This window comes from Molothrus aeneus, chromosome 3, assembly GCF_037042795.1.
Source record: "Molothrus aeneus isolate 106 chromosome 3, BPBGC_Maene_1.0, whole genome shotgun sequence".
Taxonomy (NCBI): Eukaryota; Metazoa; Chordata; class Aves; order Passeriformes; family Icteridae; genus Molothrus; species Molothrus aeneus.
Genome location: NC_089648.1, coordinates 8,163,979 through 8,178,369, shown reverse-complemented (window position 1 = coordinate 8,178,369; position 14,391 = coordinate 8,163,979). Strand labels below are relative to the sequence as shown.

The 14,391-nt window shown below is 43.4% G+C and overlaps 2 protein-coding genes across 4 annotated transcripts in view; one reads left to right on the top strand and one right to left on the bottom strand.

The window, feature by feature from the left end:
- The first annotated feature begins 2,443 nt into the window (after positions 1-2,443).
- Positions 2,444-8,033, top strand: DEGS1 (delta 4-desaturase, sphingolipid 1). The gene is made up of 3 exons (XM_066546224.1): positions 2,444-2,599; positions 3,355-4,097; positions 6,259-8,033. The coding sequence occupies exons 1-3, from the start codon at positions 2,518-2,520 to the stop codon at positions 6,403-6,405; spliced, it is 972 nt and encodes a 323-aa protein (XP_066402321.1). The 5' UTR covers positions 2,444-2,517; the 3' UTR covers positions 6,406-8,033.
- A 4,924-nt stretch (positions 8,034-12,957) lies between these two features.
- Positions 12,958-14,391, bottom strand: part of NVL (nuclear VCP like) — a 39,924-nt gene continuing 38,490 nt past the window's right edge. For all 3 annotated transcript variants that reach the window (XM_066546221.1, XM_066546222.1, XM_066546223.1), the window contains one exon: positions 12,958-13,221. In XM_066546221.1, coding sequence (XP_066402318.1) covers positions 13,177-13,221 — 45 coding nt within the window. In that variant the 3' untranslated portion in view covers positions 12,958-13,176. The remainder of the gene's footprint in view (positions 13,222-14,391) is intronic.

Sequence of the window (14,391 nt, the reverse complement as noted above, 5' to 3'; positions counted from 1 at the left end):
AAAACAGATGGAAACAAATGGAACTTGGTCAGTTTCTGATACTCAGCATGGCATGTTAATATTCATTAATGCTACAAAGGGTGCCTGTGTGTAACTTGTTAATGCAAAAGGTGAGACAGAATTGAACAGAAACTTGGTTGCTCTTACTCACACCTTCTAACAGTGAATTGTGGGGAGCACTAGGGCTGCCAGAGGAATTTTCAACATTAAGAGCCTCTTGAAAATAGGATGACATAGGATAGAGTAGAATGTGTCTCAGCACAGGAGAGGATTCTCTGATTCCTTGGTGTTCCTGATGCATTTAAGAGGGTAATTAGCAAATTTCAGTGATTGTTACTTCATAAATTAGTAAATTCAGTTTGGACTATTTTACAGCAACATGTCTGCTAGTTGTGAACTATTCTGTTCAACTCAAGCTGCATTTCTGTGCTACTTTGCACTATACCTGGGCCAGCTTGCTTGTCCATGTGCTCTCCACTCCTGCAGTTCTCCTGCCTGGATCTCACCTTGCCCATTCTAAGGATGCAGTCCTGGCTTTGGTTCACATGTAAGTGAACATTCCAGGATTTTTGTTCAAGCTTTGTGCCAGCTGAAGACACAGTAGGTACTGGATCTCACTGTCTCTGGAATGGAAAACATCAGATACAAACACTGTTGGCTTGCTGAAGACCTAATAAATCTGGCTACGTTACACAAAACGATCAAATGCAGTGATTAAATAGGGAAAACACTTTGCTCTCCAGTACACTTGGGCAATTAAATTGTCCAAAGCTTTCCTATTTAATATATTTTTTTTAGTTGTTTAAGCCTTGTTTAACTGCTCTGGAATGTTTAGTTTATAAACCTGGGGTCCTCTGTTTAATTCACGACCATTTACAAACCTGTGTATGTTTGTGGTGCTGTAAACCTGCCTCTGTGTACCGAATTCCTCATGTGCTGTCACTCCTCCAGCGCTCCTGTCACCTGCTGCTGCCACACTCCTTTTGGCAGGATCCTTCCCATGGATGAGGAGCTCTTTAGCACAATGATCAGCAGTGCTAATATTTGAATATTATCCCTTCCAGCCAGAAGGGAGCGCTGTCAGAAACGCTCCATGTGGTGCTTGGAGTGCGGCTGAGTAAAACACTTGTGACCCCAGCGATTCTGCAGCCAGCTGCTGCACTGGCAACCCCAAAGCTTCCTGGTTTATTGTGAAATGGTCACTGACCAAAAAGTAAACCTGGGAAGATCACAGAGCCTCGATGCAATCTAGACATCTGCTTTGCCTCTTATGCTGCACCAGTCTGCACAGTTCAGATTTTGTGACTGAGGAGGGAAAGGCTGAGCAAAACCTTTCCCGTGTCTCACCTCCTTGCTGCATTTTTCACTTCTAAATCCCACCCCAATGTGCTCTAATTGAAATGCATGCAAACCAAACTATTCACAAAAGTGCTATGTTTTATAGATCCTGTGCTTTGCCCACTGCTTCACAGAGTTGCAGACATTTCCAGGTAGGGATTGAATTTCCCCTCCAATAGCCCTGTTGCATGTGGGACTTCCAGCAGCTTGTAGGCATGAGCCTTTTGTACTCGTTATTACTAATAAATTTAAAGTGATGAATCATAACCTTGAGATACTAATACTACCTGAATAGATAAGGCATAATTTACTTTGTGATAATAGCCTCCATTGGTTTTATTGCTACTGCTGATTTAGATTAATTTGAGTGGATTTTTTGATCTACTGATGTAGATTATTATGAGCGGACAACTGAAATTCCAAGCAAGTAGTAGTTCAACTTCTACACAGGGCAATCTTTCTCACTGACTGCCCACAGTCACTGTTTCATGACAAATACATGCAGTGACAGATTAAATGGAGGCAAGTTCTTACAGAGGAGTTCGTCAAAGAATTTCTTCAAATATCTTACCACAAAAAGGGAAGGAAATGGAGACTTTGCTACAGGCGTTTGGACTTGTAGTTCGGTACCTTTAGGCAGGGGCCTGGAAGCACGGGGTCAGACCAGGACAGCAGATCACGGGAACGCGGGTTTAGGACGGCGATCGCTGCTCCTTCCCAGCTCTGAGGGCTCCTCCTGTCCTCTCTGAGGGCTTCTCCTGTCCCGCTCTGAGGGCTGACCCTGCCCGCTCTGAGGGCTCCTCCCGTCCCTCTTGAGGGCTGTTCCTGTCCCCCGCTCTGAGGGCTGCTCCTGTCCCTCTCTGAGGGCTATTTCTCTCCGCTCTGAGGGCTGCCCCTGCCCGCTCTTAGGGCTTCTCCTGTCCCTCTCTGGGGCTGTTCCTCTCCGCTCTAAGGGCTCCTCCTGTCCCGCTCCCCAAGCCCCTCAGGGCCCGCCCCGCCCTACCGCCAGGGGGCGCAGCGGCGGCGGGAGCGCGCCCAGCAGCCGGCGGCGGCCAATGGGCGGTGTAGGGCGGGGCGGGGGGGCGTGGCCCCGGGCCGCCTCCGCCGCGCTATAAAGTGCGGTAGCGGGGGCTCGGTGTAGCGGGTGGGCAGCCGGTGTGGGGGTTTTGTGCTGCCGCCATGGGGAACACTGTGGCCAGGGAGGATTTCGAGTGGGTCTACACGGACCAGCCGCACGCCGACCGCCGCAAGGAGATCCTGGGTGAGGAGACGCCGGCTGCGTGGCGGAGCGGGGGGGACGCGCACGGGCACCCCACAAGATGGCCGCCCTCGTCGGGGGGCGCCGCGTGCCCCCGGAGCGTCCCGGCGGGGCGGCCGGAGCCGGGCCGGGGCCGCGTACGTGGAAGCGGGAGCCGCCGCCTTGGCGGCGCTGGCGGGGGAGGGGAAGGGAAGGAGCGGGGAAAGGAGCGGGGGGGGCGGCCGCCTGTGGGGGCCGAGCCCGAGGCGCGGGGCGGCGGCGGCCCGGGCTGCCATCCCGGGCGGCGGAATAGGAGCCCCGGTTCCCCGGCGGCCCCGGACCGCGCCCTGCCAGCGGGACGGCGGTGCCGGGGCCGCTGTGCGCAGAGGTCACCGCGGCAGCCGCGTCTCGGCCGGGGCTGGCGGATAGCGGCGGCGAGCGCGGCGCTGAAATCGGGGTTGAGCCTTCTTGAGCCCTTCTGAATTACCGGGGGGGTTGTCGGCTCAGAGGCGTTTCCTTCCTGAGGAGGCTGATGTGGTACTGGTGCTTGCCATGTACGTGTGTAGTTGCTGAGCAACGCAAAAGTGCTAAAATGACTTGATTGCAAATGATTCACTATAGCAGTAAGTATCACAAGTGGAAAGGTCACGCGTTTTCATTACCTTTGCAGACAATTCCTAATTGGGACAAAGGGAGGAAAAAACTGCCATCTAATTGGGACAGTTGGCTGTGAGGAGAGCTTTGAAATAACTTTCTTTGTTTAATTTTTTCTCATCTAGCTAAACATCCAGAGATCAAAGCATTGATGAAGCCAGACTACAACCTGATCTGGGTGGTTGTGCTGATGGTTCTGGCGCAGCTGACTGCATTCTACCTGGTTAAAGACTTGGATTGGAAATGGGTGGTCTTCTGGGCGTACGTTTTTGGAAGCTGTATTAGTCACTCCATGACTCTGGCTATCCACGAGATCTCCCACAACAGTGCCTTTGGCAACTGCAAAGCCATGTGGAATCGATGGTTTGGAATATTTGCCAACCTCCCTCTTGGCCTCCCCTACTCCATCTCCTTCAAGAGGTACCACATGGATCACCATCGTTACCTCGGCGGTGACGGCATCGATGTGGACATTCCTACCAACTTCGAGGGCTGGTTTTTCTGCACCCGTTTTAGGAAGTTCATATGGATTGTTCTTCAGCCTTTTTTCTATGCCATTAGACCTCTCTGCATCAATCCTAAACCCATTAGTCGACTTGAAATAATCAATTTATTGGCTCAGCTTGCCTTTGATGTGGTAATATATTATTTATGGGGAGTCAAATCCATTTTTTACATGCTTGCTGGTTCAGTACTTGGTCTTGGGTTGCACCCAATTTCGGGACACTTCATAGCTGAACATTACATGTTTTTAAAAGGACATGAGACCTATTCCTACTATGGGCCACTTAATTTGCTCACTTTTAATGTTGGCTATCACAATGAACATCATGACTTCCCCAATATTCCTGGCAAGAGCCTTCCACTGGTAAGTTAACTTCTAAGGTTGTTACTTTTTCTTAAATTGAGGCCTACTTTAACATGAAAATAAGAAGAATGGAAGCTGGGAGATGAAAAACAAAAAAAACCTTCCACAATATAAGTTAAGTGATAAAGGTGGTAACTATTAAGCATTTTAGTGATAGCCTGAACAAGCTTCCAGTTTGCTCCTGCTCAGTCCCCTTCCATAAAAGGAGAGGGGAGGGAACGCATATCTTATGCTTTGCACTAACTTTAGCTTTCTGTAATTACAGCCTGTCTTCTGAATTCTTGTTTGGAAGTATGCAAGAAACTAGTTAAGAGGTTAACTCTGGAGATTTGTTATCTCTGGCATTGAAATGTTAAGGGCAGTACTGTAATGTGTGCTTATCCTCCAGTCTCTTCTATCGGGGACATCCTCTGGTGGAGGAATAGAGAGGGTTTGAGGTACTGTTAATGTTTGTTGTACTGTTGACAAATGTTTAATAACTTCTCTAGTCTGCAGCACTTCAGTTTCCTCTGGCAAGAGCCTTTGAACCCTAAATAAGTGTCAGCTGTATGTTGGCAGTGTAGGACAGGCAGAATTAAGAGTTCCAAGCCAGGACTTAGACCTGTCATGCCTGCATGAGTAGCAGAGGTGAAGTTTCTCCTACTTGAACCTTTGCTTCTTACAGGCAGGAGCTTCTTTCTCACTATGTCTGTGTTTCCCAGCTGAAGCATGGGAACCTGGGCTTCAGGGTTACACCTGAATCTTCAGTTTTTCATCAGATACCAATTTTGCAATTTGACAGCAGCTGTGGTGTTGGTCTTACAGCTTTGTTATTGCATTTGGCAATAGTGAGACCTTGTAAGATCATCCCTCTGCTGAAGTCCAAACTTGATTGGTATTTCTGTTGTCAGTGGTGGAACTGCAGCTGAAATAACTACACCAGCACTTTTAGCAGGGCAGGTAAATCATGCAATTGGTTTGCTGAGGCTTTGTGTGGTCTTCTGTAATTTTTTTTTAAGCCCAGATGATTGCTTTTATTAATAGATTTTAATCTTTCAAATGCAGTGAAAGTTGCTTTAACTCACGTTTGATATTTGGGTCTGTGCTGTGAACCAGCATTTCACTTCTTGGGTAGGTACTTTAGCTTATAAGTAGGCTATGAATTTTTCCAAGTATTTAATTCTAGGGGTAGACACCCAGTTCTGCTGCAGGACTCATAATCCACAGCTCTGATAAAAAAACAAAGCCTTCTTTTGGAATAGTGCAGTTAATTTGATTGGATAGGACTGCTGTGCTATGTGCTAAAGATCCCTGAGTACTGAACACTTGATTCCTCTCAGCTGGTGAGCTGAGAGTTATTACTGTTGAGTAAAAGTAGATTGCCTAGGTGCACCATTTTATAGGTGTGATGGGTCAAAACAAGCTTTGCCTTCAAACCAGCCATGTAAATACCTCGGGTTTGTTTGCTGCTTATACAGATTGATGTTATCCTTTGGACTAAAGCTGTGGAATTTTGTGAGGAATCCTTTTTGTTCTGGTCGTGTTTTTAAGGCTTTAAGTGGCTGGCCTTAAATAGCAGTATGGGCACCTAACTGAACCTGCTGCTCTCAGTTTAAGCAGTGGTCTAGTTAACACATGGAACTGAGAACAGTCTTTGGAAGTTGTTTCTATTCATTCTTTGAAGTCTGTCTTCAGAAACAAAATATTCCTCAGAAATAAAATGCCTTTTTTCTTCTGAGTACCGAGATTTGAAACTACAAGTAAAAATAGCTGTGCTAAACAGCTCTTCCTAGAATATAAAACATCCTTTTACTGTTAGTTGTATATCTGTGAGTCAGCACTGAACTGAGTCACACACACTTTGAACAGCAACCAAACCACTTGCTTTGTGAGCTCCATCACCCTGTAGGAAGCATGGTGAAGGAGGAACTTTGGAAAGTTAGCTGAGTTTGTTCTGGCAGCTCCAAAAACTTCACAGCAGATTTACTTAATAACTAGGGAATTGCTTTTTCCTTCAAGGAATGTTTGCATTGTGGCACGAGTGGCCTTTCCTGTAGGATCTGACTTCTGGAATGAAACTTCCTGTGCTGTTACACATTACCAGGTTACACACTGAGGGTTGTAAAGTTGTCACAACTGATGTTAACATAACCAGTAAATAAACCTCATATCTCTCCTTCAGGTGAAGAAAATAGCAGCTGAATACTATGACCACCTGCCCCAATATAACTCTTGGATAAAAGTACTGTATGACTTCGTGATGGATGACACAATCAGCCCATATTCACGCATGAAAAGGCAATTAAAGGGTGAAGTGAAGCAAGATTAAACTTCTGGCAACCAAAAAACTTTGAAATGTCTGCTTGCTTTAAAGTGGCTGGTATAAAGGTTTCCTGCTAAAGCTGTTCACCTGTGTCCTGAATTAAGATGTACAGCAACATAGCAATGCATCCTTAAGGATTTTGTAGCAGACTCCAACCAGCTATAACATTCCTCACAGTCCTCAGATTTGTTGGTTTAATGTGTCCCTGTTTGCCTAAGGATCAGTGTTATATGCATTAATGCAAAATCTCTTTGTTACAGAATTTACTTTGGTAGGTGTTAAATCTATATAAAATGTCTGTCTGACTCATAACAGTTTAAAAGTTCTCAATGTATTGTACTGCCCTCAACATGCTATTTAGATGACTAGTTTTAAAATGCTGTACCTACCTGTTAATTCTAAACTAACATGATTTGTTAACTTAAACGTTCTGTTGAAAATGTTTCCAAACTGATGGTTGGAAGAACTAAATTTGCACAGAATTGTTCAGTCTGCCTTTGTTTTAAATATGTCATTTAAAGCAATGCTTTAAAGTTCCACCTTTTCTGGTGAGAGTACCTTAAAGGAGCAATCTATCAGAATGAAACTGGTATCTTTGAGATGGCTTCTGTGACTTCTTTGTTAAAAAAAAAGGTGGGGAATTCAAGAGTATTGCTAACTCCAAGGGTCCCACCCACTGCCTGAGCTGCTTCTGTTGGTATGTAGAGTGAGCAGGTGGCATTTAGGTAACTTAATGTACCTGATGTGGGGTTTCATGTTGGAAAAAGGCTTGTTTAGAGAGCTTGGGGGTTTTCTTTGAAGAAAAATTATTACCATGTTACTATGGCTTCAAATATAAATATTTACACTTGGAAATTTGGCTTTTATGGAAAAGTGAATGGATGAAAACAGATACTATTTTGGCAAACAAGTCTAGCTACAGCCACTGACAATACTGCCTATTAGCACATTTAGTCATTTGTGTACACAGAAAGGTTGTTAAATAATCTTGTTTGGTTTTTTCCCCCTAAACCTACAGTACCCTCCATAAATACTTGTCTTTCTTATATATTAAAATGTGGTCAGAGGTGGTGTTATCAAACTTCCTGCCTAGGAAATCTTTCATTGGGAACAGATAGACATGCTGGACAGTGAAGAACCTTTCCATACCTCAGCACAGTAGATTTGCCTTCTTGGCTTTAAGCAGTCAAACCTGGCTACAAATCACCCTTAAATCTCAAATGGTGGCTCTGTGTATGTTCTTCATGGATCTGAAAGATGGAATCTGAGGAAGGTGGAAGTAGTAGCTGCTCTAACTCAATTTTAGATGCCTTCAGCTCCTGGATTTTGGGGTGGTTTTTTGGGTGATTGTTTGTTTTTGAGAAGGTGAGTGCCTGAAAAGATTGTACTGGCACCTCTTAACTCGGTCTCGACTGTGGTGCTGTTTTAATGTGTGTTTTGTTTAAGTGTGGGCCCTTATCTATCTGTGGCTAAACAATAGAAGTGGTATGAAAGTCTGCCAGCCACCCACAGAGTGACTTCATTATGCCCACAACCTGTGAGGTAGCCAGTGTGTTGCTCAGGGTGGAGTGTAATGTCAAAATAGAATTTGTCCAGTATTTTTACATGTAATTAAAAAGAAAAGGTTAAAGTAATACTGGGTGAATTTTTAATTGGTCTTCTTATGCTGAAGGATTTTAAGCTTTAGAGAAATTTGGTATTCCTAAAGCAGATTTGAGACCTTTCTATGGAATGGTGATATAGATGAGCTGTAAAGAATAATTGCCTTTCCTCCCTATGCAGAGGAAAACTGACTTGGGTTGAAACACTTGTAAAGGCTTAAGAAGTTGCAAACCAGTTTCTTTTCAAGCCATTTAATGTCACTGTTTGTTTTAAATTATCTTTGGTGTTGATGATTTACTCATAGCTGGATGAAGGATGGCAAGTGTCTACAAAGTTTTAAAGTTTTATGGCTAAGAGCTAAAGTTAAGAAATTCATTAAAATTATCCTACATGAATATTTAAGGTAAGCAGAGTTCAGAGTAAAGATTTTATAGTTAGTTATCTTAGTTATCTATTTAATGGAATTCCTGCTTTTTAAAAGGGCTGAAGTTGCCATCTTTCTTGCTTAAAATTGCAGTTTTTGTTTTAATGTGTTCAGACTATGATTTTCTGTTCCAACTCAAAATATAAATACATTATTTTCACTTCAGGAGGTACTGAATGTTCTAGAATTCTGAGGGGGAGGTACTGTGCTTGCCATTATCTTTCTGCTGCTGGCTACCTTTTGGAGAACAATTTAGTGTATTAGGTTAATCTGAGCTAGTGAGATTGAAGTTTGGATCGGAACAATGGTCTGATTCTTGCAAGCATTGGGAGCTACCCTTCTCAGGCACAGCATTCCTGTGTAATACATAAAAAGTCTTAGCAGCCAACCTCAGTGGTAAGAACTGCCAAAGCAGAACATTTGAAAGGTAACCAGCATTGTTTCCTCCCTAAAAAGCAGAAGCATTTCTGAACCACTGGTAAAAGCAATTAGGACCAGCTGGCCCTACTTGACTGGTTTGATGTACTCTAAATGAACAATGAATTTAAGTTCTATGTCATGGTGTTTACTCCAAAGACATGACATAGGAATATGAAACACTAACATTTAAAAAAACCAAATATGAACCATCGAGTTATTGGTTTAAGTACTTAAATAATTTTCATTAATACAATTAAAACACATCTGGCAGAAAGCTGTTAGTGTAGTTTTTGAAACATTTTATCTGAAAGTTGGAGGGAACTTAGACTAACTGGTGAAGAACAAATTAAACCTAAAGAGCATCAAGAACCCTGACAGTTAACCCAGTGGTTTTTTTTCTAAATCTATTCAGATGGAATGAGTTAACTTTGGTGTTTCTACATGTTTATTAGGGTTTGTTCCATTCAGGTTGTCAGTTTGGAAAACATCTCCTTTATGTGCAATCAGTCAGGAATTTTAACTGTCACCCAAGTATTTTAGTTGCAGTTAAATTGTGCAGAGCTCTGAATCTTCAGGGCTTTTAGAATAACCTGCAGTGTTCAGAATAAATGTCCTTGCATGGTTTTTAATGCTCCCTGCCCCTAATTATCTGGAGCTGCTTAAGTGGAGTCAGTAATGCATCCTGGAGTCTGATTGTACTAGGCACTGGTTTTCCCACAAGACAGGAGTGTGTCTGCTCCTCTTTCAGAACAACCCTTGCCTCTGGCACTCCCCATTTGCTGTGGAACCTGTCTGTTCCCAACATGAACGTGCTAAATGGGTGCATCTCTGTCTGCCTGCAGAGCTCCATGCTTCAGACCAGGGCAGGGCTTCCTCCCTGCAACACAGGTCAGTTGGAACAGGTGAGAATTCCAGCTGTGTGTTCAGAACTCCTCTGGTGAGCTCACTGAGTGAGCAAAGGTCTCCAGCTGTTGACAAATGAATCTGGTCATGGCAAGTGGCCACTGGTCAGAGCTGAGGTCAGTGGCTCACCTCTGCCTCCCTGACATTTATTCCTCCTGTCAGATGCAGTGGCATGCCACAGCAGAGCTCAAAGATGTTCATTCCTTATTTAATGATGAGGTTCAGCAGGTGATAACATCAGTGCTACAGACTGCAGCCTGCCCTACTCCTGTTGGACTAAAGAGGAGGAAAGTGACTTTGAAGCAGCAACCTTGTGTAAGTAGCTTGGCACAGCTTTTGGAAACTGTGCTCTTTAATTTGGAAGTCTCAAAAGACTTAGAGCAAAGCAAGTTCTGCTCTTTAGCTTGCTCCTTGCAAGGCACAGGAGGCACTTCTGGGTCTGCCAGCATTGCTTCTGCAAGGTCCTGGGAAAGCAATCTGATAAATAGGTGTGTCTGAATCATGTGGATCTGCCTTTGGCACAGCAACCTGCAACTACCTTTTCTCTAGCAAATCTTCTATTTCACAATCAAGCCTGCAGTGGGACACAAGACTTTAGGCAGAATAGAGGTGGGGAAAAAGTTTTCTACTGAGCCAAGAATGAAGACAGCATTTTTCTTTTCTCTTTTTGACAGTGCTCTGCACTGCCTCTGCCCCCATCCATGCTTATGTTAGCACCTACTGTGCTATGGGACAGGCTCATTCTTGTGGTTTTGATATGTTGCTAGCCTCAGGAAAAGGGAGAAGAGAATGGCATGATGAACAATTTCTTGATCTTGTCACAACAGAAACAAGATGACTGGAGGCAAAACCTAGAGGCCTGTCTGCTAGGAGGGGCAGTAGCTGCCTATGCAGAACAAAATATTTGTCTCTATTGGGTGAAAAGGCTCCTTCCTTAAAGCAGTTCCCATTTTCTGTGTACAAAGGATAATGTTTTTTTAGTGATCCATACTATAGCCTAAGCAGAATTTCCCACAAGGAGCAGTGTGGATGCAACACTGGTGTGTGAGCAGGCACATGGAATTCAGCTGCCTAGCCCTGCCTGCTCCTTGCTGCACATGGAGCCCAGGTGAGGTGAGCAGACAGGATATGGACACTTGACTGACTTGGCTTTTTCTCCTTTCACCTTAACTTCAGATTTTCTTGTGCATTCAAACTCTCCTGCATCCTACTTCCTCTATCACCTGATCATGAGATACTGAGTAATAAACCTGTTTTGTGCTGGCACTTTTGACAAGACTGTAGTGCTATTACTGCTCCTTGATGTTGTCATCTTATTGCAGGGGTTCCATACTGTTGTCTCCTTATCCCAAGAGTTCCATACCTTCTTGGTATTTCTCATGGGCAGCTCCTCAGAGCACTGCCTCTTTCTTCTCACAAAGCAGCCAACTGACTCCAGTGCCCTTCTCACCCAGCCACTCTTTTATAGCATCTTCTTCTCACTGCTTACAGCCAGGGCCTGGTAATGTCAGGCCTGCTCCCAATCTTTGATAATTGGCCCAGCTGCAACTCCTTAGGGCTGAGATTACTTTCTACACTATCTTTATTTTCTTCTATTCTATCCCCCTACACCTTGATAGCATTTCCTCCCTTCTCTTGCCTTGCAAGCCCTACTTTGCTTTCTTGCTCCATACATACACAGGAATATCATCATAAAAGGAAAGGAAAATTCTCAGGTGGATATGCCAGGACTTGAGGACTCCACTCCTGTTTAGGGTCATCATCTGCAGCTATCCAGTATGGTGGCAGGAATCTTCTCTGTATATCCATAAAGGAGAAATCACTTATTCTTGTCATTGGTCCACTCAGCCACTCAAGGGAATTGAGTGTATCATTATTATACTCTTGTAGTATTATGAGCTAAGACTAAGAGAACTGTGTTTGTGCAGCCTTGAGAAAATGAAGCTTATGGAGAGAACTTAGCACCATCTTCCAGGGGTGATCACAAAGATGGAGATTGCCTTTTTACAGGGGTGACATGGAAAAGATGAGGGGTAAGGGATGCTTCCAATTGGAAATGAGGAAAAACTATTCCACTAGTTGACTGTTATTGTGAAAAATCTCCCCAGGGCAGTGGTGGATTCCCCAATGGCAGACACCTGTAAGGTTCAGCTGGACAGGGTGCTGGGCCATCATGTCTAGACTGCTTTTTGCCAAGAAAGTTTGAACCAGATGATCATTGATCATTAAGGTTTCCTCCCAACCTGGTATTGACTGAAAATGATGATGTTTCATCTTGGATTTCTGGGAATCATAGCTGAAGATTCAAGTCTGATTTACAATTAAAAACAGGCACACCATCAGCACCTACTTTATATCCAGGGACTTAATTTGTTAGTCTGATGAGTCAGAATTTGAGTCACTCAGGCACCAACTTCTCTGGGAGAGGGAGGGAATGTCATCCCATGCAAAAATCCCAGTGGTAAGAACAAGCTGCCATGATCATCAATATTTTTAAAATGCAAGTCTGTGATGGTAAGTTACATCTGATAGCCTTCAAACATGTACCTTTGGGTAAAAAGGTGCAGCAAGATTTCTTGTTAGCTGGCAATTCTGAGAAGAATTTAAGATGTAAGGTACTATTCTCCATCAAGGTCAGTCTTGTAGTTAGATCTGGTTGTTCAGGGTATTTGTTTAAATGAATTCAAGCAGGAGATTAAATGTTGCTTACAAAAACTATTTCACTGGGGTTTTTCCCTGAAGGCTTGTAGGTTTCATAATCTGTCACTTTTCAGTGTTTTGTCTTAACTTGGATGCTTCCCAATTTTGAAAATTTATCTGTTTAAGGAAAATAATTAGGCACTAGCTTGTTAAGTACCTCTTAACTCAAATGTTTCTTAGGTTGAATCATAGTATCATAGCACTTCTCCAATTTCCAAACTTTACTCTCTCCTAGATAACCCAGCTTGCCATCTGTGGGCAGTTTATTTTGGTAAGGTAGAAGGAAGCTGTTAGCAGCTCAGAGAACCTGTCCTTGGAAAATGCATGATTAATGGTATGATAACATCCAGTGCAGCACTTTCCCAGCCTACTTTCACTGTCCTTGTTCTGGAAAACAGCAGTTTTCTCTGGTGGTTGAAAAGAGCTGTTTGTAGAGTGTAAACACCTGGAAGGGTTGGCCTGTGCCTCAGGGATCTCTGATTCAGGGCACCAAATAGATCAGAATGGTGTTAGCTTTTTAACACTAAAAGCATTCATTGTATCTTTTATTCTGGAGACAGTTAAATTAAGGATGCTTTGGAGCAGTAGGTTGTGATGATCATTTTTTCAGGTATAAAAAGTTGAGAGATAGATTTAGTAGAGCTTCTTTCCAACTTGCCTCTTGAAAACAGGCACTGCAGAACTCCTCACCAGTGTAGTGAGTCTCTTTTGGGAATTGTCCAAATGTATCACCTGCACAGTGACTTCTGCAGCTCTTCATACATTATTTGATCCTGCCAGTGGCAAGAGAAGAGGAAAAATACCTCAGACAGTGGTAAAAAATTACACAGTATTTAAAAGTGACTTTGTGTATTATTTAAGCAAGTGAAACAAACCAGCTCTATGAGTCACTAGCTGCATTTTAAAACATTTACAAACAAAAACCTAAAGAAGGCAAACCTCCCATAGCCTGGCTCATAAATGAGGCTGTCCAGGGAGAGTCAGCACTGGTGTGTAATTCCCAGAGGCCTCAGGCAGGTTCTTACAGTTCCTGTTGCCATGCTGGGTTGGATGGCAGCTTCACTGAGGAGGCACTGCCCTCTTCACCACAGGAGCTGCTGCACTGACACTTTCCTCCCCCATCTAGTTCTGCACCATGAACAGACAGGGTCATCCTTTGCTAGTCTAACCTAACTTAACCCTAACCTAACTTAATCCTTAACCCTTTCCACTGCTCACTCAGAATGAGAGCTTTGAGGAGCAGAATACTTCCACTGCAATCTCTGGCTTCAGAAGGTGATGTCTGCCCACAGCCTAAAGAATTTTTTTTTGTTTATCTTGAGTCAACCAATTAAACCAAAAACAGATGTGTATGAGATAGAAAAGGTAGATGCACTAGATCAGTAAGATGCAGCTTTTTTGCCTTTTTTTTAAATTTTCCAGTGTCATAGCAAAGTCTGTAGTTTTTGTCAGACTGAATTTGTCCAGCAGATAGGAAGTAGCAGCTGGAAATGGGAGATAAGTACTGCAAAAGATATTTCAAAATATCTAACTGACAAATCTTCAGATGAATATAACTGAAATATAGGACTCTCAGATATGTGATATTTAGCTGCCTTTGAGATGCAGAATAACATTTTTTGTTAACCAGAAGGAAGGAATATGTTCTAATACTTAACTGTCATTGCCATGTCAGAGGAGATGTTTTAAATTTTTGTGGCTGTTTGTTTAGTGATTAGCAAAGGGAAAACAACAGCCAACATCATCTTTAAAGGTTCTTGGAGCCACAGATTACTTTCAATTTTATGAAAGGTGACTGACCACCAAAACACAATAAAAATGAAAGGAAATGGAAATAGTTTACTAACTTCTCTCTGGCTAGTGCTACATGTGAATACATTATTGTATTCTGGCTGCAATACAGCACACTCTTGGCAAGACATGGAGACCTAGACACAAGCTCT